The 26,258-nt window shown below is 42.5% G+C and overlaps 3 protein-coding genes across 4 annotated transcripts in view; all 3 read left to right on the forward strand.

The window, feature by feature from the left end:
- The first annotated feature begins 1,295 nt into the window (after nt 1-1,295).
- Nucleotides 1,296-6,082, forward strand: LOC138966874 (uncharacterized). The gene is made up of 2 exons (XM_070339249.1): nt 1,296-2,614; nt 3,436-6,082. The coding sequence occupies exons 1-2, from the start codon at nt 2,211-2,213 to the stop codon at nt 4,502-4,504; spliced, it is 1,473 nt and encodes a 490-aa protein (XP_070195350.1). The 5' UTR covers nt 1,296-2,210; the 3' UTR covers nt 4,505-6,082.
- Nucleotides 6,083-13,048: 6,966 nt separating this feature from the next.
- LOC138966877 (uncharacterized) lies at nt 13,049-23,767 on the forward strand. Of its 2 annotated transcripts, XM_070339258.1 has the most exons (6): nt 13,049-13,188; nt 15,099-15,229; nt 15,481-15,744; nt 16,245-16,376; nt 16,877-17,058; nt 17,402-23,767. In XM_070339258.1, exons 1-5 carry the CDS (start codon nt 13,161-13,163, stop codon nt 17,039-17,041), a joined length of 720 nt encoding a protein of 239 aa, XP_070195359.1. In that variant the 5' UTR covers nt 13,049-13,160; the 3' UTR covers nt 17,042-17,058; nt 17,402-23,767. The 2 variants fall into 2 exon arrangements, with proteins under 2 accessions (XP_070195359.1, XP_070195358.1); XM_070339257.1 differs by having other exon boundaries at nt 16,877-23,767.
- Nucleotides 23,768-24,333: 566 nt separating this feature from the next.
- The window catches only part of LOC138966875 (uncharacterized), a 6,049-nt gene continuing 4,124 nt past the window's right edge, over nt 24,334-26,258 (forward strand). The window contains exon 1 of the mRNA XM_070339250.1: nt 24,334-24,622. Coding sequence (XP_070195351.1) covers nt 24,353-24,622 — 270 coding nt within the window. The 5' untranslated portion in view covers nt 24,334-24,352. The remainder of the gene's footprint in view (nt 24,623-26,258) is intronic.

Here is a 26,258-nt window from a genome sequence, read left to right on the forward strand (position 1 = left end):
TCAGCACACGTCCGTCTAAGGACACCTCTGTACTATGTAGTGGGCAACTTGACCGGTGTCCGCTACCAGAATGAGATCCTGCAACCCCTGTTCGTTCCAGCCCTCCAAGCGATCGGCCCTCGTGCGATTCTTCAGGATGACAACGCACCTCCCCATCGCTCTGCAGCTGTAAACACCTTCATCCAGCAGGCCAGGGTCAACAGGATGCTGTGGCCAGCCAACAGCCCGGACCTGAACCCCATAGAGCACATGTGGGACGAGCTTTGTCGTCGGGTACAGCAACATCACCCTCCTCCTGCCAATCTGGGTCAACTGCTGCAATGACTCCAGCAGGAGTGGAATGGAGTTCCCAGAGCATTCATATGCAACCTGATCCACTCCATGCGCCAACGATGTGTTGAATGCTTGGCACACAACGGAGGGCACACGCGTTATTGACACTGATTCACATTGTTGTGAATTCCATTTTCGAGGGTTGTCACGTTTGACACATTCTAGCTAAATTGTCCCTGCCGCGTTCGATCTTTGCTTTGTTTGTCATTACTCCTTGGTTGTTCAATTATATAATGTTTTAAAAATGAAAGAATGCGGTCTTGTCTGTTTTGTGTGGCGTGCTTGTAAAAAAGTGATCCTTAACTTTTTTTGAAGAGTGTACGTTGGTGTTCATTCTGGTGAATGAGGATTTTAGGATTTCGTGGATACTTTTTTTTCTTCTAGCAGTTCAGTACTGCGGTAATTGTTGATGTAAAAGAAAGTCACTAGAGGTTGATCACCAAGAAGAGTAGGTTTGGTTTTCACATCAGCTTGGAAGTGTTGGTACAGATTTCTGTCAGACATTGTGTGACTGTGTGCGTGAATAACACGTTGAACGTCGCAGAATTTTGACAAACAGGATTTTCTCGCATCATTGCTTGTCTGAGTGATGAAGAGGATGAACTTGTTGGCTTTCCATAGTTTCCTGACACTTTGACTTTAAAACCTGAAAATGTTAAACAAACATAAACTTTTTCAAATTATTGCTTCTGTTTCAGTGATCGGGAGAAAGAGAAGACGGCCTTCACCACAGATATGTTCAAGCAGTGGAATACTGATTAAATACGTCACAGCGACAGAACCCGAAGTGTTTCGCACTGATAATTCTCTTCACTTGGAGCAGTGACAGGAAGCGTTTTGCGCTATTATGCAATCAGGCACTGATCGATACGGTCAAAAACAGGCGATTGTTGTGCATGGTTGACATGACATGATTGTGCACTCTTCTTCTTCTTCTTCTTCTGCGTTCGTGGGCTGCAACTCCCACGTACACTCGTGTTTTTTTGCACGAGTGGAATTGTACGTGTATGACCGTTTTTACCCCGCCATTTAGGCAGCCATACGCCGCTTTTGGAGGAAGCATGCTGGGTATATTCGTGTTTCTATAACCCACCGAACTCTGACATGGATTACAGGATCTTTTTCGTGCGTACTTGGTCTTGTGCTTGCGTGTACACACGGGGGTATTCGGACACCGAGGAGAGTCTGCACACAAAGTTGACTCTGAGAAATAAATCTCTCGCCAAACGTGGGGACGAACTCACGCTGACAGTGGCCAACTGGATACAAACCCTGATTGTGCAGTGAAGCCTGGACTGTTAGTGCCATTTTGACTTGAGTGTGTTTTGCGAACCCGGAGTGCAACTCAATCGCAGCTGCCGTGTGAGGCAAACCTTCAGTGCCGAAATTGATCAGAGACCTCTGAAAGTGCATACCTATACCATTTCAACTTCCTTTTGAAAGGCACTCCGCCTCAAGTTGATTTGTGTTATATTGTGCAGCTGTTTAGTTTGTGATTTACCGGTGAACACTTTTCAATTATTTAACAGCAACAAAGCTGGACTGAACACATGTACGTCACTGTGTCTTCAAAGGTTTCTTCCGTGCCAGTGTCATCATCATCATCATCATCATCATCATCATCATCATCATCATCATCATCATCATCATCATCATCATCATCGGCACAGACAGGGTTTATTAATATTACACCACACACTGTGAAAATGCAGTTGCCATCAATCAGCTACTGAAAAGAACAAACAAACTTCAAAAACTACATCTGCTTGGGTTGTCTGAGTGCCATCGCAAGCAGCGTGTTCCCACTCATCTGACATCTACGACTGCAAGCATCTTCTATAACCACAAAGAAACTTGAAAACCTTACATCCTCCTGCATGTTTGGTAACCTTGCGGCCCCTAAAGAAGACGGCGGCTTTCGTGCGTGCCACAGGAGTGGAAGTCTAAAAGGAGTGAACGAGAAGAAGAAGCACACGCACCGCAGCAAGATGTACAAGCACCCAAAGGCCAACCCCATCGACCCGGTGTCCAGAAACTGCGTGAACGCGACCAACAGAAACGCCTTCTGTAAGACCACCCTCCAGAAGGAGCTGGACGTTCTTGAGAAGGAGCGAGCCCGTCAGCTGAAGAGTATTCACCACGAGGCCAAGCAGTTCAGGCAGCACGTGGGGAATAGGTCTCCGTCTCCCGGTTCTCCAGGCTCCAGAAGACCTGTGTCTGCTGCTCTCAGCATCAGCAATGGGTCCAAGTCTAACTCGCTGAGTCCTCTGAGGCATTCAATGTGAGGTTATTTCTGTAAAGTGTTGTGTGTGTGTGTGTGTGTGTGTGTGTGTGTGTGTGTGTGTGTGTGTGTGTGTGTGTGTGTGTGTGTGTGTGTGTGTGTGTGTGTATGTGTGTGTGTTTGTCTCAGTTTAAGTAAAGAAATGGCTAATGCTCAGGATTAGTAGCGGGATATGGCTCAATTTGTCGGGCCATTAGCAGACTACTACTTCTACTACTACTACTGCTGCTGCTGCTACTACTACTACTGCTACTGCTACTACCTACTATTACTACTACTACTACTACTACTGCCACAACTACTACTAGGCATGTGTTATACAATTGTCGTCTCACGTTAGATGTTTAAGCGAAAGCTGTTCAAAGCCAATCAGAGGGAAAAAAACATGTCTGTTTCAAATACTTCAAGTTGATACATTTAATAAATAACATTCTCACACCTCACGGCTATGAAATGAATGCTAAAAAAGTTACGTTATAAATCTGTTACTCCTCCGTATTCGTTTGAGAATTAATGCCGTTTGGTACATTTGATGATTCTTCAAGTCGAATTGTCAGAATACATGTACTGCTCAACTCTCACTCACAATCGTCCTTTGTTGTTCGCACTTACCTCTCCTCGTCATATAGCCCTGTCTTCCTCTCATCTTATTGTTGTTCGCACTTACCTCTCCTCGTCATATAGCCCTGTCTTCCTCTCATCTTATTGTTGTTCGCACTTACCTCTCCTCGTCATACAGCCCTGTCTTCCTCTCATCTTATTGTTGTTCGCACTTACCTCTCCTCGTCATATAGCCCTGTCTTCCTCTGGTCTTATTGCAGGGCATCCTCAGCAAAAGAAGAACGCGATACATCTGGCCAGAATAGCCCCGACGCCAGTTCTCGCAGCACGAGTCCATCGGGGTCCCTGCTGACTCGCAGAAAGCCCGCCAACTCCACTCGCCCCGAGAACAGCAAGACGCATGAACCCCAAGTGAGGCAGGGCGAGCACGTCTTCATCACTCACGTGGGCAGCAACGTTTTGCAACCCGTCGGCGAGGAGGAGCTCAACGCCCTCCAGCAGCAGACACGGCTTCGTCCCACAGCGGTCAACGTAGAACATTGCAACGTGGAGAAGCTCAACGCCCTACAGCAGCAGCAGCAGACACGGCTTCGTCTCACAGCGGTCATCGTGGAGCACTGCAACGTTCCTCAAATCGTCGTCAGCGACGAGACCGACAGACCGCTCAGCGCTGCCACGAGAGAGCTGCCACAGAAGGCGGCTGAGACTAAAGGAGGAGGAGGAGGAGGAGGGGAAATGATGAATCAGCCACAGGAGAAGGAGAAGATTCCCGCAACTCTCAGTCGAGAAGATCAGAGGAAGACACAACGATCAGTTTCTGAAGAGTCAGGTTCGAAAAAAGCCTCTGATCTTCATACATCCCCCTCACTCGATCTGCCAGTGCAGCGGCCTCGCAGAAACTCCATGTCCCAAATCCACGTGCTGCCTTCCATCTTTGAGAAACCCAAGCGTCGGCCCTCATACTGCCCGGACCCGAGTACTCTGTCCTCAGAGCTGCTTCTGCCAGAGTCACCTCGGGCCCGCAGCTCTAGCTTCTCGGGCATCACACCGGCCAGGAGGCGAGGCTCCATCGTGGAGACGTGGGGGTCTGTCTCAGAGTGCAACAAGCCGCTGTTCGGGCACAGCAGAGGGAGAAGAACGTCTGTAGACCTGAGCAACATGGTGCGAGATCTCATGTTTGGCGTGCAGCACGCGGAGCTGATGGCAGGGGGTGGGCGGCGAGCCAGCAAGTCACTGACGGAGAAGGAGTGGCAGGAGCTGAAAAAGTGCCGCTACCTCAGGATGCCCTCCAGGGATAACTCGGAGGAGGACCTCAGCGGAGAACCGTGATGATGATGGCCATGCAGGGATGACACGTTGGATAGTCTTGCAGTTTGGCTTCGGGGGTCGGCAAAACTGACGCCGAAACCTCCTTCAAATCGCTCAAACTTTGCCGTCACATCGGCACATCTGCCGAACCTTTTTCACGGTGAAGGAAAGGGGCATCAACGTCGACAACGACTGCAGGAAAATTGCCGACACTTGTGCACTGAAGAAGTTAAATCCCATAGCAACATCTCTGGTCAAGTTTTGTTTCGTGTTTGAAAGCAGTAACCAAAGGAGATCTTAACATTTGAAGTCAAGGTATGTACCGACTGTTGAAATTTTACTAGCCAAGGCCTGTGTGCAAGAGTCGGGGTTGGAGACTTTAGTCCGGAATAAACTGTACTCTCAAGGTAGTGACACATTTGAAGTCGTGCTTTGTCCCGCCGTTTGGTGATAAAAAATCATAAACTATGGAAATCAACTGTGAGAAGCCTTCACAGAAACTATGGAAATCAACTGTGAGAAGCCTTCACAGAAACTATGGAAATCAACTGTGAGAAGCCTTCACAGAAACTATGGAAATCAACTGTGAGAAGCCTTCACAGAAACTATGGAAATCAACTGTGAGAAGCCTTCACAGAAACTATGGAAATCAACTGTGAGAAGCCTTCACAGAAACTATGGAAATCAACTGTGAGAAGCCTTCACAGAAACTATGGAAATCAACTGTGAGAAGCCTTCACAGAAACGGCTGATGTTTGCAAAATAGGCACCTGCTTCAATTCATTGGCAGCTGACACGAGTTTAGCATGTAGATGTGCTTGGTAGAAGAAAATTTTAATATTTCCAGTTCTTTTGATGCCTTCCGAAGCAAACGAGGAAAACTTGTCTGCCGGGCCAAGAACCAAGCTGAGCGTCATACACAAAACACTTCTACAGAGACTCTGGTTATAGAGACACGGTGTGTTCCAAGATGTGAGGAACCTTAACCGGTTCTACCTAAAAAAAACCTCTCAGAACACAAGGTATAAAGGGTAGAACAGCAGTGGGAGCACAACAGGGGGAGCACAACAGGGGGAGAATGTTATTATCATTTATGTTTGCAACCATAAGATGACAAAAGGGGCCCCACAATCAAGTTACCTCCCATTTGTACCTCCTCTCCCTTTCGCCTCTTTTTTTCCGGCGGTATGGCAAGATAAACTACATCGACTGTTTCGGTCAAACGATATTTTCTGAACATTTCCCCCCTGACTAGATGTACGTCCGCCTTTTGACAAATACATTATTCAATAAGCATTGGAAAATAGAGAGGAACGCAAATTTGGTACGTAAATTATGGATTACGCAAGAAATAATTTATATTGTTTATCTACCAGGGAGGTAAGGTTTTGAGAAACAACATTTTTTGCACGGGCACCAAGTGCAGAAGGCATTCGCGCGCGCGCGTTCCGGATACGTATAATTAGTTATGTTTTAAGTTTTTGGCTATCAGCAGATCGAGCGTGGTGAAAAATGGACATAGCTAAAAGTAAAACTATTTTCTCGTTGGCCCAGTTTGTTTTCTATAGACATAAAATAAAATTGTCAGTGAAACTTGCATCTGTGTGTGTGTGTGTGTGTGTGTGTGTGTGTGTGTGTGTGTGTGTGTGTGTGTGTGTGTGTGTGTTTGTCTGTGTGTGCCACGGTGTGTGTGTGTGTGTGTGTGTGTTTGTGTGTGTCACAGTATGTGTGTGTGCAGTGTGTTTGTGTCTGTGTTTATGTGTCTGTGTCAGTGTGTCTCTGTGTCTCTGTGAACGGCGTCAGTGCGGCATGCGCCGCTGCATGCGTGCGTGCGTGCGTGCGTGCGCCCGTCCCGGCCTGCGTATATCTGTCTGTCGTGTATGTCAATGTCACTGAGTCAGTAAAGACTCAGTATCACTTGGTTCGTTAGGTTGGTATAGAGAGCGCGAGAGAGAGCGACTGGTCCAGGCCGGCTTGGTTTCGCTACGTGACAAGAGGAGTAAGCGAGATCAGTCTTACTGGAGATTGCCTGACTTTGTTTATGCCCCCTCTTTCGATTTTTTTATTTTTTTTGGTCTTTCTTTTTGGTCTTTCACTTTTCATTCATTCATTTTTAATTTACTTTATAGTTTATCTTTTTATTTGTGTCTTCTTCTGTTGGTCGTCCTTTTTTCAATCCGCTTATGAAGTGCTCAGTCGGCCGCTGCGGAAGCAAAGAGAGAAAGAGACACTTCATCACGATTGGTTGCGCGTATAATGACGTGTGGCCTTGACCGACACAAATAGTGCCAAGTTCGGCAGCCCGATCCGGAGGGATACCTGTTCTGGGTAAGACTGGAATTCCCATTCTGGAGGCTCAGTCTCGGCCCGCTTAGAACAAAGAAAGAAAGAAAGAAAGAAGAGGGGAGGGGGGAATAAAAGGGCGGGGGCGCAAACGACGGTACAGAACGAAAGGAAAATAGGATTAAATTGCAAAAAGAAATACATTTTAAGGTAGGAGTCTACCCCTGAGAACAAACAGAAATTAGAATTAAAATGATAGGCCACTAGCTCGCCGACAGAATAATTATACAAAGAACTCGATTGAAATCAGGTATAGGCTTCATTACGCTTGAAAATCGTATGGTTTTCTCTTTTTGATTTTACTAATTTATTCAGTGATCATGGTACTCACCAGATATAAACACGCGGCACACAGAAACTATCAGGACCGGTTTGGACTCTCTCTTCAGAAGCTTTTTTTTTTTTTTTTTTTAGCAACAACAACAACAACAACAACAACAACAACAAAAATGTGAAAAGTAAACTGGAGAGTACCGGCACGGTGGCCTCGTGGTAAGGCGTCCGCCCCGTGATCGGGAGGCGGGTCGTGCCGGTGGGTTCGAACCCCGGCCGGTGTGACGTTTTCATCTTTCGCCGTGTTGATATCAGTTCGATTCTCGGCCTCGTTGATCTAGTATAAACTCTACACTGAACAAAAAAACACCCTTCGATAGTACTGATGAGCGACCTTGTGTACCTTACATTCATGGGGCCAAATTTGTCCAACCAATTTTTTTTTTATTTAACTTGAAACTGATTTGATTCATCCTCAAATGTTTCCCTTCTTACTCAAGGGACGTAACCACTCGGTACACGTTTTCGAAAAAATCGATTTTGGGGGTGAAATCTATTAAATTTCACCACCAATTTTCTTCACATGCAAGAAACTGACATGCTTTTCGTCCATAAATAATTTCACTTTTTAATTTTACCAGGAAACAACATTTCACTCTTGAGTATATATCGAGGGGGACTCATGTACACAGGCGAAAGATGAAATCGTGACACCGGGTCATACCTAAGACTTTAAAATTGGCAATTAATCTAGTGGCTGCTCCGCCTGGCGTCTGGCATTATGGGGTTAGTGCTAGGACTGGTTGGTCCGGTGTCAGAATAATGTGACTGGGTGAGACATGAAGCCTGTGCTGCGACCGAAGTTCTGTCTTGTGTGTGGCGCACGTTATATGTCAAAGCAGCACCGTCGCCCTGACTGATATGGCCCTTCGTGGTCGGCTGGGCGTTAAGCAAACAAACAAACAAACAAACAAACTGGAGAGTAGGCAGAGTAGAGAGAGAACTTGTGAAGAAATCAGTTGAGGAGAAGACAGATAGAACCGAACGTTTAACGTCTTTTATTTTACTTTCAAGGTTCTCCTTTCTACAAAGGGTCAAAAATCCCCAAAGTAAGGCCTTAAAAAAATAAGCCCTTATTTTCAAGCTGATGGTAGGTCATATTCTGAGATAGGAAAATGGTCGCTCCTTGCATGAAACGGCATAAAATAAACAGTAATAAAAAATGTTTTAAATAAGTGAGATACATGTTTGGGCTATGGGGGGGGGGTTGCGCAACCCCCATAACCCCCCCGGTAGTCCGGCCCTTTGCAAACACACACACACACACCGTGCGCACACGCACTCACACACACAAACACACAAACCTAGACACAAAGACACACAGACACACAAACAAACACACACACACACACACACACACACACGCACGCTCTCTCTCTCTGTCTGTCAGTCCGTCCGTCAGTTCGTTCGTCAGTTCGTCTGTCTATCTGTCTATCTGTCCGTCAGTTCGTCTGTTTGTCTCTCTCTCTCTCTCTCTCTCTCTCTCTCTCTCTCTCTCTCTCTCTCTCTCTCAGTCTCTCTCTCTCTCTCTCTTTCTCTCTCTTTCTCTCTCACTCTCTCTCACTCTCTCTCTCTCTCTCTCTCTCTCTCTCTCTCTCTCTCTCTCTAACGCCGCTCTCTCTCTGTACCAGCATACAACTGAGAGGCGAAAAAATAAGGGCTTGTTTTTTTTATGGGCTTAATTGTTTAAAGGCACAGTAAGCCTCCCGTAAACCATCACAGAGCTCCCCGAGCGTCTAAATACAGTACAAGCATACTTCCATTTGAACGCTCACCGAACGGGAACATCCTGGCTGCTTTCTGTCGAGCGTGAGACATTTTCAAAGAATTTATTTTCGTAGACTTGTTCCGTTAACAACAACGGCGCCTCGTTTTTGCGCTAGACCTAACTTTTAAAATCTAAATAATAAATTGACAGCTTGTTACACAAACATTCTTTAATCATAAAAGAATTCGTTTTTCATCAAGACAAGATCAGAACAATTCGAAGTTGTGAAAGTTTAAAAAAAGAAAAGCCCAGAAGCAGGGTCACGCAAGGGTCGTAGCAGACGACGGCCCGGTTTATCAGTGCAAATCGCCGTTCCTCTCAACAGTCAAAAGCCATCGCTAGAGTTCTTGTGAACCACAGCCGTTGTTTCGTGCATAAAAAAACGTGCTATTGTAGATAAGCTCACGTCGAGTCGCATTCAAATGACTAACTATGACGACTGCATTGTGAAAAGGGAAAACTGGATCACACGGGTTCACGATGGCTCAGGGGTAAGATAAACCACGCAAAAATAAATTCTTTGAAAATTGTTCGCTCTTTACGGAGGGCACCTAGGATGTTCTCAATTGGTGAGTGTTTAAATGAAAGGGTGTTTGTACTGTGTGCAAAAGCCTGACCGTATCTGTGATGGTTTACGGGAGGCTTACTCTGCCTTTAAGGTCTTATTTTTTTAAGGCCTTTTTTCCAATATGACCTCAGAAAAATAAGGCCTTATTTCTGGTAAGGCCTTATTCTAAAATAAGGCCTTAAAAAAATAAGCACATAAAAAAATAAGCCCTTATTTTAGAAATAAGGCCTTATTTCTTGAAAATAAGCCCTTATTTCCTGAAATAAGGCCTTATTCATTTAAGGCCTTATTTTTGGGATTTTTGACCCTTTGTGCCTTTGTGAGTCGGTCTTCTTTTCAGCGTATTTTCTTATGTCTATCTCTCAGTGAATTCACCTTCTTCTTCAGTTTTTTTTTATATTGTTGTTGTTGTTGTTGTTGTTGTTGTTGTTGTTGTTGTTGTTGTTGTTGTTGTCGTTGTTGTTGTTGTTGCTGAAGAAGACTTCCTAGGTAGAAACCGGTGTTCTTTTGCGTGTGAGTACGTTTTCATTGTTATCTCAGCTTGCTCTAGTTCTTCTCACCTGCAGCCCCTTGTTTTATGTTTGATATTCAGTGGTGATTCTTGTGAAAAAGTCTGATACCCGATACTCAAGTTGCATACATTATCTCCGTCGCGATATAACCTTCGTGGTTGAAAACACCAAATAAAAAATAAAAAAATAAAAAAAATTAAAAAAATTAAAAAAATACATTATCTTCCTTCTTTTTTTCTCCCTCCTAACCAATCATTGAACCTACACAACAAAAAAACCACGGTGTTTAAATGTCAAGTAACTTTTATTTAGTTTTTCCCAGGCGTAGACAAAATGTAGCATAATCATATTTTTACTGTGGTTAAAGGGATACTTTACCATAAATGTAACCAAGTTTTAGACATTTTATCACTTTTACGCGTTTAATTTTATGTTTGTAGGCCCTAGGCTATGTGTCAGTTTTATGCTTGAAATTTAGTTTCAAAAGTGGGTGCAAAAGTTTTTGTTTTCAGTTTCGAATTTACCAGTAAGGTATAGCTGTGTTTTGTGTACTATTTTGTTCCTCTATCAGTGCGCGTCAGGTGTGATCATTTGATTGTTGATTTGTTTATGTGACAGGGTGAACTGTCTCCAGTGTAGTTCATGTTGCCGATCTATTTGTCAGTGCTTTGTGTCAATTCATTATGTTTTAAAGTAACTGTAAGTGCTGGAAGTCAGACAGCACTGTCGGATCGAGTCAGGTGGCAAGTAGGCCCTATCCTCGGCCTGTAACTAAACGGTATTATGCAAATCGGTACAGTTCAATCACATGATTTTCCCGGCCCTCTCAAAAAGTCAGTCACTGTTTATGTTTCTAAAAGCTCACCAACTACAAATTTCGGCTCATTTTTCTCATTTTTCCACCCGAGTGACTATACAGGAGAAAAGCTGTTGGCCTTCAGTCAGTCCTCATAACTTGCAGAATTAGTACTGCCTTAATGAGCGCTCTTATGAAGGCCGAAGAATATATATTCAAAGCTTTTTTAATTTCTTTTTTTGATTGTTTTCCCCTCGGACAATGATGTAGCCAGAATCTACAGTAAAACTCTTCCGCCTACCTCATTTACCCCCTTCAATCCAGTACTTGATCAGTTCAACCCGGAACTCCGCCGTTTTGCAAAACCCTCGTTATCTGTTATACATAGTTTTAATGCGCATGAACGCGCTATTGATATAACTCTATATAACAGATAACGATAGTTTCAAAGCTCTATATAAAAGATAACGATAGTTTCATAACTCTATAAATTATAACAGATAACGATAGTTTCGAAACTCCATATAACAGTTAACGATAGTTTCCAAACTCTATATAACAGTTAACGATAGTAATATCCATTTGGCGCACCATAGGAACTAGACACCAGAAAATGGAGAGAAAAAAAAACTAATTATACTTGTTGCATCTCCTCACTCTCCCCCCTCCCCCTGCCAACTTGCTACACCCTCGCCCCCCCCCCCCCCCCCCCTCCCCTCTCGTTTTTTTCTTAGCTTTTTCAGCTTTTTTTCCCAGTTTCACGGTTTGTTTTAAAGGTTTTTTAGTGTGTTTTTTATCGCTCTCTTTCATTTGTTTGTTTGTTTGTTTGTTGTTAGCAACAAGAAGAGCTAGGCTCAACTTAGGCTATTTTGTTCATCTATTTAATCTGTGCCGGCTTTTCGGTCTGACTCAGTGATTATTATTTTTTCGATGTTTTTTTCCGGCTTACCTGGGCCTGACTGGTTGTATGGGGCCTGCTCGACTTTGGCAATTAGGCTACTATCTACATCGACATGTTCAGTCTGTAGAAGGAGTCTTTTTTTAATTTATTTGTTTATTTCAAAATCAGTTTAACTTCACAACTGACAAAAGAGTTTACTTTTTGAGCAGGAAGTGTATCTCCGTATAATCATACAACCAAAGCGGCCGTATTCGGCAGTAGGCTCAGTATTTGCGGCACAGACTGAAAAACATGCCCAGGGGCGGATCCATGGGGGGTTTCCGGGGTTTCCGGAACCCCCCCCCCCCCCCCCCCACCCTAGCCTAAACAAACAAAAATTAAATGAAATAAATAAATGTGAAAATAAAGAAAAACGTATGGCTCAGATTGCACAAGATTGCTCCATTTTCCTTGATTTTTATCAAACTTTTTCGGGGGGCATGCCCACCACGCCGACCCCCCTAGAAGGCTACATTTGTCTTCTAAGTGGCGGTTTCAAAAAGAAGTTGGGTAATTTGTTGGCTCAGGTTACACCAGATCGGCCAATTGTCCTTGTTTTGATTCAAATTTGTCTTCTTAAATGTACTTTTTGGAAGGTGTATTACTAGGGGAAGTTTCTTGGCTCAGATTGCACCAGTTTGCTCCATTTTCCTTGTTTTTATCAAACATTTTCGGGGGGGGGGGGGCATGCCCCCGGACCCCACAAGGAGGTTCGAACGCTTCGCGCCCCGGCTCAACTAAACGCTTCGCCGGTCGTCGAATACCTCAAAAAAATATTGAAACTCCCCCTTTAAAATGATGTAAGGCCTAAAAAAAAATAGGTGTGGTTACGGTAACCCGACCTACCCTATTTTTAGGGGCCGACCCTATAACTTTTTATTACATTTGTCCTAAAAAAATTTAAAAAAAAAACGAGTGCAGAAAACGCAATGAAAGCAAAAGCGCTCGAGTCGCACACTTATTTCCCTGTCAAGTAGGTTTAATTTGTACACATTAAAAAAAAAAAGTTAAAAAAACAAAAACGTGGTTGCCTATTCCTACCCTATTTTTTTGGCTATGTTACCTTAACCACACCTATTTATTTTTTTTGGCCTAATGATCCGCCCCTCAGTGATGACGTAAAAAACTTCAATCTCAGAAACAATGGAACAATAAAACAGTCTTCCATTATATATGATACATTTGGAATTTTCTCATTAGGACTTCCTGAGCTAAACTCGCTGTGCGACATATTAGTTTCCCAAATAGGCTAGTCATACACTCAAAAATGGAGCTAAGTGAAGCTGCGCTTTTCCTATACCAGTACAACCAGCATTCCGGTTTGGGCCGTCATTCTCACACAGCCCTTCACAAGTCCCGCATCTGGAAAAAAAAAACATACCGGGGTAACAGAGCCAGAGGAGTTCTTGGAGCTACGATGGCGGACGAACACATGCTACCTAAAGGTAAGTAGCACGATTGATGATGTCTATTGTCGTGATGCTGGTGTTTGTCTGGAAAGAGCGGGTGGTATCTAGTTAAGTGACTGAACTTGAAGCTCCAGCTGTGTTGTTTACTTTGACAGTGTTCTCTCGTAACAGTGCACAGGCGAACTAACTGAAAGGAAAAAAACAGAAAAACGTAGGCGCGGTACTGTGAAGAGCAGGCCATAATTTTCGGCACCAGTATTGTATATTGTCGTAGCTATTTGTCTGAAATATTTCGTATTATTAGCGATCGAATGTATATTAAATAAAGCTCGAACGTTTTGATGATTTTGTACCCAGTCAGCGAGTGTTTCTGTGCCAGGAACCGTCAATGAACCGTTTCCATACATCGTCATTCAACCAGTCACTGAGTTGGAACCGACTAGAATATTCTTCCATTGATCGGTCTGTGTCTCAAAACACAAAATATATAGCATGTACGGATTCTAAATATATGCAATTGTCATTAAAACTAGTCACACAGGGAGCTAGATCACAATAACATCAGTATTGAACTTGATGTCATTGACCTAACACTCAAAAGCCAGTACTGTTCCAAGGCTAAACCAGAGCTGTCCCTCCCCCTAATAAAGTAAAGCTCAGTATTAACATACGCAGAAGAAAAATGTTGCTGACATAATTAAAGGACAGCCTAAATGAAGGATCAAAGCTTCTGTCACCACTAGGCTTTGAGCTATGCAGTTGGGTATTCTTATACTCTGAGTCTCTATTGATTTATGGTAGATTCTGTTGGTCCCTAGCTGTAGTAGGAATTAATGTGACTGGTCATTGTCAATAGGGGATGTAAAATCAATAGTAACATGGGGTCATCGCTTTTGCTGTGCTTCGTTTTTAGGGTTCCTTGGCGTTTGATTGCGCCCTAGCTATAATAACTGCCAGGATTGACCTAAGATGTGGGGTTTTTTTAAGGAAAGAAAGAAGATAAGCAAAGACAAACTTGTTCCCTTTAAAAGAAAAGGTTGGTTGGGAGGAAAGATGGGGTTAAGGTTGGGTGGGACTGGGAGTAGGTATGAGGAGTCAGGATGTTTGATAACAAACATTGTTAGCTGTTTGATTGGCTTAATGCCTCTTCTGAACTTCTTTAATTACCTAAAATAGGGATACTATTGATCTGAGCTCTATAGTATAAATTATATAAACAGTGAACCACTATGCCGTCCCTATTCGTAGCTCTGTGTGAAAGACAGACGGACAGACAGAGGCCTTTTAATGATATATATAGATTGATTCTGCGATAAGCTGATAAGGTTTTCTACTCTGGTATTATCTACTGTAACTACATGTATGTATACAATGCACCAACATAGCATAATTGCTTCATGGCACTTGCACCAGGAAGTATCCCAAATTAAAGTCAGATTTACATGATTATGAGGATGCTCCCTGCGGGTGCAGAGATGCCTTTCATCCTGGTTCCCTTTGTGGTTTGGCTGCCGTACAGCACCATGAATTTGTAACCAGCTGCATTGATTCTTCGCTGGCTGTAAATGACCGGTATACCATATTACCAACATGGAATGTCAGGGTGTTTTTTGTTTTTTTAATTCATTCCTTGATCTTGTATACTCCTTCCAGATTTGGCAAGAGTTCAGTTGAAGAGTTATGTTTATTGAAGCTTTGTTGAAGACAATGCTGTACATGTACTTGTTTAACTCTTTAAATCTTTTTCTTTTGTAAGTTTTTTCTTTGTTTTGTTTTTTTGCCTTTGGAGTTGGGGAGGGGCACATTTTGTTCTTCCTTTCTTTTTCTAAAAGTCCCCTTTCTGGCAAAAAATAAAGCAGCCTCAGCTGGAAAAAAAGCTATCCATGAATTGAATTGCTATATTTTTCAGTTTTCTTTCTTTAAGTTTTGTCTCTCTTCTGTTATAGATGCGGACATGAACCAGGGTAAGTCCCCACCCCCAGCGTACTCTGAGGTGGTGACCGATCCTGCGCATCCTGGTGCCCTACCCCCAGAGCATGGAGGATACGCGCAACCCTATCCTCAGCCGTACATGCAGGTAAGTACAGATACGTTGCAGACGAACTAATGTGCAGATTGAACAATGGTTGAAATTTCAATTGTCAAGGCCCATTTTGTCAGCCGCAGCAAGCGTATGAATTGCAATTTTCAGATCTGAAATAGACATACCAGAAATGTCTCGCGCAGTACTAGATGTGATTTATTGAATAATTTGTCGTCTGCTTTTGGGACATCTCCTGCGGAAAACAGTTGTCAAAAATGTGACATTTGTATCCATTCTTTGTGCAGGGATACCACTACCCGCCAGGCCAGGCCCCTCCAGAGGCAGGGGGAAAGCACCAGGAATACCCAGCTTACCCCCCTCCTGGTCACTATCCCCCCGGACCACCTGGGTACCCCCCAGGACCACCTGGGTACCCCCCAGGACCACCTGGGTACCCCCCAGGACAGCCGGGCTATCCCCCAGGACAGCAATACCCACCGGGCTCTGGAGCGTACTCGCAGGGTCCATACAACCCCGGACCGTACGGACATGGACATGGCTCTGTTGTGGTGAGGATATTTTATGTGTTTGATGTGTGTATCTGATCTGGGGGGGGGGGGGGGGGGGGGGTGAGGAGGTACAAGTGTGTTATAAAGGAGTGTGAACGTTTTTGTTAAAAGCTGTGGAGGGGTTTTAGAGGTTGTGCAGGTTTTTTCCTATAATTAATATGTAATTATTCATGTATAGGTTTTAAAGCAATGTGTAGCTGCTCTTGACTTGATAGTGTGGTACGTGTAGTACATCGTGGGACTTATGTGCAAGAGTGTCATTTGTGGTGGCTGAGATGTACACTAGCATATGGGGAGATGAACAAAAGTATACAAACAGGATTTCTCTCTCTCTCTCTCTCTCTCTCTCTCTCTCTCTCTCTCTCTCTCTCTCTCTCTCTCTCTCTCTCTCTCTCTCTCTCTCTCTCTCTCTCTCTCTCAACATGTAAGAGAAAGGAATAGCAATGATAAAACACCACATTTTCTGTGTTCAGTAGCAGTGTTGCCTGTGTGTGTTACAGGTGACTCAACCATCAGGGGCGACATTGGTGGTTGCACAGAGCCCTCCCCCAGACAACATGGTGTTGTCAGCGCTCGCCTGTCTTTGTTGCTTCTGTCCCATCGGCTCCTGTGCCCTCATGTACTCCTGCTGGGTGAGTGTTTGTAATGAGCGGGGTTTAGTCACTGGTTGGAGTTAATAATAATAATAAATCACCTTGACACTAACAGCTCCCCGCGCATTACAATTCAGTGTAAATTGGCCATTGGTCACTTTTCCACACTAATGCATCAACATTTGTGATGATTGCTCATTTTGGTAATGAGTCATTCAAGTGAACTAATGATTACACAGAGTATGCTTGAGGCAGCTGTGTTAGAGTATATGTACATTGGAACCTTCCCTTTAAGACCTCAAAAAATCCGAGAAAATCAAGTCTTTAATAGAAGTTAAAGTTGATGCATGTTTACAGAGGTTATGGACAGGAAATCTAAACAAAACAAGGTCTTAGAGAAAATATCACTGAACCACTAAAAAGACATTACCGACCCACCAACCCTATGTTTTTGACCGAGACATTGGACAGAAACAGTTCAGTTTGGGGGTCTAATTTCTACATGCATGGCATAAAGCACATCTGACCACTGTGTGCAGGCAAAGGGAGCTAACAACAACCAGGACTACCAGGCGGCCCTGAAGTACGGTGCCCAGGCCAAGCGACTGGCCATCATTTCCATCATCATCGGCGCCATTTTTATCATCGTGGGAATCGTACTCAGGCTGGTTGTCTACACCACCTATTCCACCTACTCCCACTAGACGGAGATGCAAAAAGGGTGAGGAGCTTGGCCAGAAGCATGCTTGAGGTGGTGCTTAATTGAGACCTAAGTCGACCCTGCAAAGTCTTTTTACCGAAAACTCAGTGCTAAAGCTTCATACGACCAGCTTCGCAACGTTGACTTCGCCCAGCTAAGGACAGGCTTCAGGCCCAAGATGCATTGTTACAGAAAGTGTTTTTGCTGCAATATACATACAGATTTTCAACTTGAAAATGTTGCTGTTATGCAGAGGCGTACGTCGGTATACTTTGATGGAGATGTTAATCTGCATTCATTCAATCATATCCATTCAATACTATTTCTGTAACAATTAATTTGACCCCTTTTTTGCGTTCCCCAGGTTAAAGCTTCTGCAAGCAGGATCGGAGTATTCCTTTCCACCAACGGATTATTGTGGCTGAAGGGGACCACTTTCACCCGAAATGGGTGACCCCACAAAGGGCGAATCTCATGCATAAGAGAAGATGTTTGCTTTAGTGATCACACACTTTCTTTCTTTTTAATCTGTCGAAGTGGCAGTTTTTTGGTTTTTTTGGTACTGATTTGTATGGATTCATAAGAAGCTCCTTCTGCCTTCAATTTTTGTATCTGACCTTTTTTAACAGGGAATTCTCTGGTGATTTAGTAACCTCCTCTCCCGTGTGGTTTTTTTATGCAAAAATAATAAGTGGTGAAATGATTAAGGGACTGCCAAAACTTGCTAGCGGATAATGCATGAGTCATAAATGTCTCTCATTATGGGGTCGCCTATTGTGGTGCCGCTCATTGCGGGTGGAAGTGGTGGTTTCAGTCCCATCAGCATTACTGAGGGGCGGTTCTGAAATCCATGTGAGGTAAAGGAGGGTTGTAGAGGAAAAATATTCTCAATCATGGTTTACTTTTGAAATCTTGACAAAAGAAAGAACTACAGTAGCTGTTAGAAATGGTATCACTTTATTTTTATGTTTTTTTTACGTGAGCTTACTTAGCCTATTCTCATTCTCTAGTCAACGATGCAGAAGGTGTTTTGGTTTTTTAACGATATGAACGAAGTGTGGACAATACATAAATACTGAAAGCAGTTTCGGGGCCGCCTGCATGGCATTGAGCTTACCGTATTTGACGGATTACAAGACGCACCGTTTTATAAGCCGCACCCCCGACTTTTAACAAAACAATTGGGACGAGCCACGTATAGGCCGCGTCACTATATTAGCCGCCGTCGAAAAAAATATAATCAGATCGTGTCAATCAATCAAAACAACCAGGCAAACGAAAGTACGGTATTTGGCAAAATCGGCTCCGAGAATAAACAAGTGAAACAAAGAAGAAAAGTAATAAAGTTTGAAGAAAAATATCACACACACAATTTGTAACCAACACACACATGATTTACGACTTTTGCGCACATTTCGAGCAGACGAAAACACAACATGGCGGCTCTCACTCCTCCAACTATCGCGAGACACAAAAAAATGAAATCTCGCGCGCGCGAGAGATCCTGATACATCCGGTGTTTCTCTGTACGCTATCTTGTCACGACGACTTGTTGACAAACGAAGATTCGCGAAAGAAAGAGAAAAGCGCCGAGTCTTGAGTAGAGAGCTAATAAAGTACCGGTAATCGCTAATCGAGCGAAATGAATATCCGTGGCGACTTCCATTAGGTGAATGCTATTCAAGTTTAGGTAACGTTTTAGCCGCATCGTTTTATAAGCCGCAATGCGATTTTTTTTCAAAAAAAGTCGCAGCTTGTAGTCCGTCAAATACGGTACTCAGCCCTATTCTCATTCTCTAGTCAGCGATGCAGAAGGTGTTTTGGTTTTTTAACGATATGAACGAAGTGTGGACAGTACATAAATACTGAAAGCAGATTTTGTTATAAAGGTGACGGCGCTTCCTATTTTTGAAGCAGGGGTAATAATTCTGCACGACATGGCACTGGGCAGACCAGGCTGACACAGTATTACAAGGTCTATTTGGATACAGAATTTTTGGTCGTTTGAGAAATGCAGGAATGTTACAAACTTGCCATGCACGAAAGTTTGTGTACTTGGCTCAAACACCTTCATGTTGCATGGAAAATGTATTCAAGATACTGATAGGTAGTTAACATTTTTAATATGCATCAAAGGATGTGTTTTGTAAGCTGTTTGCATAGGTGGGTTTTTTTTCTTTCTTTTTGTTTGTTTGATTTTTTTGTCATCATCTTTATCTTATTGGCATTTTTGCAATGCATCAATGTTTTGTTTAGTATGCTTACATAAAAAAAGTTCATTAACTTTGTTCTGTTCTTTTTGCGCTTAAATGCTTGTGTTAAGTTAAATTGCATTGCCTTGTAATTGATGTAGTTTTGACTCAAAAATAGAGATACATGTCCTGATGTAGTAATACATCTTTAGGCAATAGAGTCTGTTCTACATATTTTTTTCTATTTGTTTCATAGGGTTTCTTATAGTATAGCTGTCGGATCGCATGAAAGATGCATTTATCCCCATGTAAATCATCAGGTAACACTACCACTGATATATCCAGACCTTTACATGGTTAAAGAGCATCCTTTGAGTTGTCTTGACAGCTCTATGATTTATAACATAGTCTACAGGGGAAGGAAGGTATCTTTAACAAAATAAGGTTTTGTCACAAAAGGGAGGTAAGGAGGAAGCTGGATTTCCTTTTCAGAGAAGAAAGATGTTATTCTTGTCACTGTGTATTTTCTTAATTTAAAATGCACGACTGCTGCTGCAAAAATAGCTTAATGAAGGATGCACTGCATGCTTTGTTGCTAACATTTGCAATTGTTAGAAAACTGTGTAGAGTTTCTCAAAAGAAGACAGTGTTTGATGATAAAGGAGTCTAATTTTTGCCATCTTATGAGACTTTCTGTTAAATATGTCTTTGGTATGATTGTTTTAATTTTTTATTTTGTCTTGTTGAGCAGTAATGAAGTATTATGCATCTGAGGCCAACATATGATTTTAATCAGATGTATGTGTTCACAGCTGTGATGTCACATGCATGTGTGTGGATGCGTGTGTTTGTGTGTATGTGTTTTGGGGATCATGAACTGCAATGGAAGCTATGAGGTGGGACATAACAAATATGTACATAGTATATATAGGCACATGGCAGTAAATGTGTTCACTAGTGGTTAAACACATCTTGTTTTGTAAAGAACAAAGACACTAAAAAAAAATGGCTTGTTTGCCTTTGTTATGTGAGAACGAATGTTCTCTTTTACTTTGTTAAAATTCTGTGATCACTAGAGCATGTTGTGAAGCCATACATTTTCAGTGTTGTGTAAACATGTGGTATGCATTAGACACTTTGCACTAGATGTGTTGTCAGCATCTCTACTTTGTAATTCTATTCATCACAAGTGGTACTCAAACCCTGAAGCACCATGAAGATGCCAACTTGATTTCAACATCTATTTGTGTACTTCTCAATATCAGTCTCTATATGTATGAAACAGAGAACCACCCTCTTGTCGAAGGGTAATGCAATGGCCTAATTGTCTTTGCCTTTTTGATAAACTCAGTCAAATTCACTTTTATCTTTCTGGATAGTTTTTTGAGAGAAGGATTTGTTGAAAGAATCTCATTATTATAACATTTTTGTCTTGTACAAAATAATCTCATTGTTAAAAAATTGTGCTGTTTGAAAAAGGTAAATAGGGTCTGTTTTTTTAATAATGTTTGTATGTGTCATTTGTACTCAGCTTTATTATCTCGTTTACCTGTCTCTCCCAACCCCTCTCCCGACAATCCCTCTTTTCCTGCTCCGACCGTTGGCTCTCTCGCGGTGTGCATTGCTGCACTTTTCCTTATAACGAGTGTTGCTCTCATCAACGGTCACATTACTATGCTTCAGCATGATCAAGTTTGCATTGTAAAAAGGTCATTTGTCACCTTTTCTGGGAACAACTTGAACCTTCATCTTGCGTTTTGCGCAACAGGAAAAGTCACTCTCTTCAATCAGTTCATGTTCGTTTATATATGTGGCAGTCCTAAAACAAATATGCTACCATGCAATATCAAGGGCGGATCCAGGGGGGGTTTCTGGGGGTTCCGGAGCTGAGGTTGCACCAGATCGGTTAATTTCCCTTGCTTTTATCAAAATGTGTCTTCTAAAATTAACTTTTTGGAAGGTTAATTAGGGGTAGTTTCTTTGCTCAGACTGCACAAGATTGCTCCATTTTGCTTGGTTTTATTTTATCAACATTTACCGGGGGTGGGGGGGGGGCATGCCGCCGGAGCCCCCTAGGAAGTTCAGGCGCTTTGCGCCCTCAACTAAACATTTCGCATCGTCGATCTTTCCCTAAAAGAAATTTGGAAACCCACCCTTAAAAATGATGTGATCTGCCCCTGCAACATGGATTCAGCAGGGCTCTCTGTGTGTTATGAAATGCGACCTACATTGCATGAGCACTGATTGTAGATAGAAATGCTCAAATTAGACCCCATTTTATTCACTCCTTCAACACACTCAGTGAGTAGTACATTGTACTCGTGTAGTGAATGAACCTTTATTTTTGTAACTTGTCTGATTGAAGACTTCCTCAGTTTTAAGACCTTTAGTTTAGGTTTTCTCTTCATAACGATGGCAGGTTTACTTCCAGTATAAGGCCCCCCCCCAAAAAAATAGGTGTGGTTAAGGTAACATAGCCAAAAAAAATAGGGTAGGAAGGTAGGCAATCACTTTTTTTTTTTAACGTTTTTGTCTATATTAGCAGAGCAACCCAGCGTGTAGCACTCCCAACCGAAGAAGATGCGGCCATTTTTGTCATGGCAAGCGTCTGTTGGGCCTGTTTAGTAGAAGGAGTTATTTCCCTTGCATCGTCTGTCGTCTGCATGACGACTCGAGCGCTTTCGCTTTCATTGCGTTTTCTGCACTCGTTTTCTGCACTCGTTTTCTTGTTTTCATTTTTTTTGTTTTTGTGACAAATGTAATAAAAATTTATAGGGTCGGGCCCTAAAAATAGGGTAGGTCGGGTTACCGTAACCACACCTATTTTTGTTTTAGGCCTAAGACTCCTGTTTAAATACCTTAACCTCAAATTTTTTATTTTTTATTAGAATTGTTTGTTGTTCTTCTTGTTTTTTTGGGTTTTTTTTTTGGGGGGGGGGGGGGGTGGTCTTTATGCGAGGGGCCACCACATAACAATAATCATTTGACACTTTGCTTAGATTTTGTATCTGGCACTGACAAATGTTCAGTTTGATGTTTTTATTTTCCTGACTTGCCCACCTCACCACCCACTTGACTGGCCTTGCCTTCCAGATGCAGACATCTTGCCAGCTTCCCCCCTGTGCCCCCACCCCCCTAATCCCACCAGCTTGATATATCATAAGGCATCTAAGAATTGACTATGTTATTGCTTTGATCTTTAACAAGTACAGAACCTTTTTCTCAGTGCTTATTTAACAGGTTTTTTTCAGTGCTTATTATTTACAAGTTCCCCTGGAGCAATTTTTTTATTAGTGCTTTTGTGAACAAGAAACAATTAACTAGTGGCTCTATCCCATCTCCCCTTTTTCCCCGTCGCGATATAACCTTGAACGGTTGAAAACGACGTTAAACACCAAATAAAGAAAGAAAGAAAGATTTACAAGTTGAGAATTTTTTATTTTACACAATGCAAGTGTTTTGTACTAAAGTTTGTTATTGAAAGTTTGTTTGTTTGTTCGTTCATGGGCTGAAACTCCCACGGCTTTTACGTGTATGACCGTTTTTACCCCGCCATTTAGGCAGACATACGCCGCTTTCGGAGGAAGCATGCTGGGTATTTTCGTGTTTCTATAACCCACCGAACTCTGACATGGATTATAGGATCTTTTTCGTGCGCACTTGGTCTTGTGCTTGCGTGTACACACGGGGGGTGTTCGGACACCGAGGAGAGTCTGCACACAAAGTTGACTCTGAGAAATAAATCTCTCGCCGAACGTGGGGACGAACTCACGCTGACAGCGGCCAACTGGATACAAATCCAGCGCGCTACCGACTGAGCTACATCCCCGCCCGTTATTGAAAGTAAAATGAGTCAGTGTAGACCAGATTTTGAATGATGTAATCTGGTTCGTTCTATTCTCATATTTTTCTTGTTCCATCTGCCTTTCTTTCTATTTTTCGTTTTATTTTCTTTCTTGCAAAACCTGAGGTTTTCCTCAAGGTTTTGGTGAGCACCTGTACATGTACTTCTTTCTGTGTCATTCTCTTGAAAAAATACACATTTGCGCTTCATTGTTAATAGCAGGGAAATAACAATGTCTACTGCAGGTTTTGTGTGTGTGTTCGTTTTTTAGTAACATTCTGTTAATTTATTTCTGTTTTGGGTCCCTGGTCATTTTGAGGTGAAGTACATCAGTAATTGTACAGTGTATATAATTCACTGTTTTTATATAATCAATGTTTCTCACATTTTTCTCCTGTGTATCGTCCACATGTATATTCTTACTCTTTTGTTTGTTATTTTCTAATGGCTCATTTTGTTTTGTAATGGTTAGCAGTAAAAACATTTTGATCTGTAGGTGTTAATTGGTGGTTATGGTGTGCCAGCTGTAAAAATCATTGATTGTTAAAAAAAATCTCTCTCCTCTCTCCTCTCTCTCTCTCTCTCTCTCTGAACACCGTACACACTTACAACATCTACATGTTACAGGGAGTTGGTTATGATTTTTAATAATCACTGTGGTCTTTATTATTAAAACACAAACCTGTAAACAAAATTTTTGTAAAGCATTTGACATTAATTCTTGCAAGAAAGCATGTGTGTGTGTGTGTTTGTAAAGGTAATATATATTATATCGACCACCATGTGTGTATGCCGGTTGTGTGAGAGAGGAAAAAGTGGTACCAGCCAAGAGTAAGAATGACAGATGTCCGGAGTGGTAATGAAGGTGCCAGGATAAGAATGGCTTTGAGCGCACACAAACACACTCAAACACAAACGAAAAAGGACGATGAAATCCTCAATGAACACGCCCACTGATTATACAAGAGACACACTAGCGCGGCTACGTACAGTACCTCGGATATAACTTTACATTCGTATTTATTTTTGTTAGAATTGCCTGCTCCTATATTTCTGATCATAATAGCGAGTGTACTTTTATTAGAACGTTGACTTTAGTGGAAGCTTGTACTGTAGTACAGGCGCATGCAAGGGCCGAGTTTTTCGCTTTGAGCACTAGATCGGGTTTTCGCGAGGCGACTGAACGAGGTTAGTGCGCACCACATACGGGCTTCTCGGTCAAGCTCCGTGAACGAGCTATGCATAGAAATTGTGCGGCGTCTGCTGTCAGCCATCTTGTATGCGAGGAACAGCCTGTGCTGAAACAAACTTCTTCTGTTTAATCAAACAAGCAGATCCACACAATTGGTATTTTGTTTGCAAAAACTGCGAAACCCTTCAAACCGAAAGACGATTACTTATCGGTTGCTGCGTAAAAATGGAAGGATTGCAAATGCAGACGACAGAAGCAGACGAAACGACGCTGGATTTCAGCAACACGGAAGAGACTAAATGCGACTTGAAAGGCACAAACAAGAAAGACAGAAAGGACCTCTTCCAAATAAACACGGTAAGTCCTCCAAAACTTTGCCCGAGTGTCATATTGTTGATGAACAAAAGAATTCTTCTTCGTTTTATCCGGATAGCTTCGTGACTGATCAGAGACGGTCTCCAGCAAAACCCGTCTCATTTTTGCCAGGCATGTTTTATCAGGAGGTTCGGGTCAGACCGGGAGGTGCACGCCAACTCAGTTGCCATAACGTCGCTCCCAGTGCAGCGCTTTGCGACAGTCGTGGAGCTGTGAACTTCGACACGATCAGGCGTTCTGATTATTTATTAAGTGACAGGCAGATTGACAGAACGAGAGAATCGAATATGTCATAGGCACATGAATTAGACATCGTTTATTCGCCAGTATAGGAATTATATATTCAGTGCCTTGTTCGATTGATTGAAACTGCAAATCATGTGACAGAGGCCGTTTACATTACAATTGTCAGTCAAATTCCAGAGGAGAGGGTTCCTAAACACCTTGGAACTCATTGAATCTGAAAGGCATTCAGTTTCACGCGGATCAGTTGATCATTGCCACTACCGGTCACATAAATAAATCCCTGCGCCTTGAATATGTGCGCGATATAAATTGCATAAAATAACAATAAAAAAAATAAAAAAATAAATCCCTGCGCTTAGAACTGTACCCACGGAATACGCGCGATATAAGCCTCATGATTGATTGACTGATTGAGACCCCACCGCTGAGAGCAAAGGCGCCGCCATGAGAATGTGTGCGCTTGACATGTGTTATCTCATTACAACAGAAAATTCGAGTCATGTGTGGCACGGTACCCGAAGTACGCCAGTTTCGTATGTAGGCATACGACCATGAAAGTAAGCAATCCCCCTGGGTCAGTTGCTGAATTAAAGTGCTTGTTGTCCTGATACCTCTTAAAATCAAGTCAGTTGATCCGTCGCGATATAACCTTGAACGGTTGAAAACGACGTTAAACACCAAATAAAGAAAGAAAGAAAGTCAGTTGATGCAAAACTTCGTGTGTTCGACCGCTCATGCGATCGACGCCTACATAACTGAGTAGAAATTGCGACATAACACAAGAAAAACGCTAAGGCCAAAAAAAAATAGGTGTGGTTACGGTAACATAGCCAAAAAAATAGGGTAGGAAGGTAGGCAATCATTTTTTTTTTTTTAACTTTTTTTTCTAATAATGTGTACAAATTAAACCTACTTGACAGGGAAATAAGTGTGCGACTCGGGCGCTTTCGCTTTCATTGCGTTTTCTGCACTCGTTTTCTTGTTGTTGTTTTTTTTTTGTGGACAAATGTAATAAAAAGTTATAGGGTCGGCCCCTAAAAATAGGGTAGGTCGGGTTACCGTAACCACACCTATTTTTACACCCCCGGTATAGGGGTGTGTATAGGTTTCGCTCGATGTGTTTGTTTGTTTGTTTGTTTGTGTTCGCATATAGATCTCAAGAATGAACGGACCGATCGTCACCAAACTTGGTGAACAGGTTCTATACATTCCTGAGACGGTCCTTACAAAAATTGGGACCAGTCAAACACACGGTTAGGGAGTTATTGGTGGATTAAGATTCTACAAGGACTTATAGAGGCACATATTAATGGTCAAAGGGAAATAACCACACTTGTTAGCAGTGCCTGCTCAGTTGGTGGCAGTGAGAATG

The sequence above is a fragment of the Littorina saxatilis genome, linkage group LG5 (assembly GCF_037325665.1).
Source record: "Littorina saxatilis isolate snail1 linkage group LG5, US_GU_Lsax_2.0, whole genome shotgun sequence".
Classification (NCBI taxonomy): Eukaryota; Metazoa; Mollusca; class Gastropoda; order Littorinimorpha; family Littorinidae; genus Littorina; species Littorina saxatilis.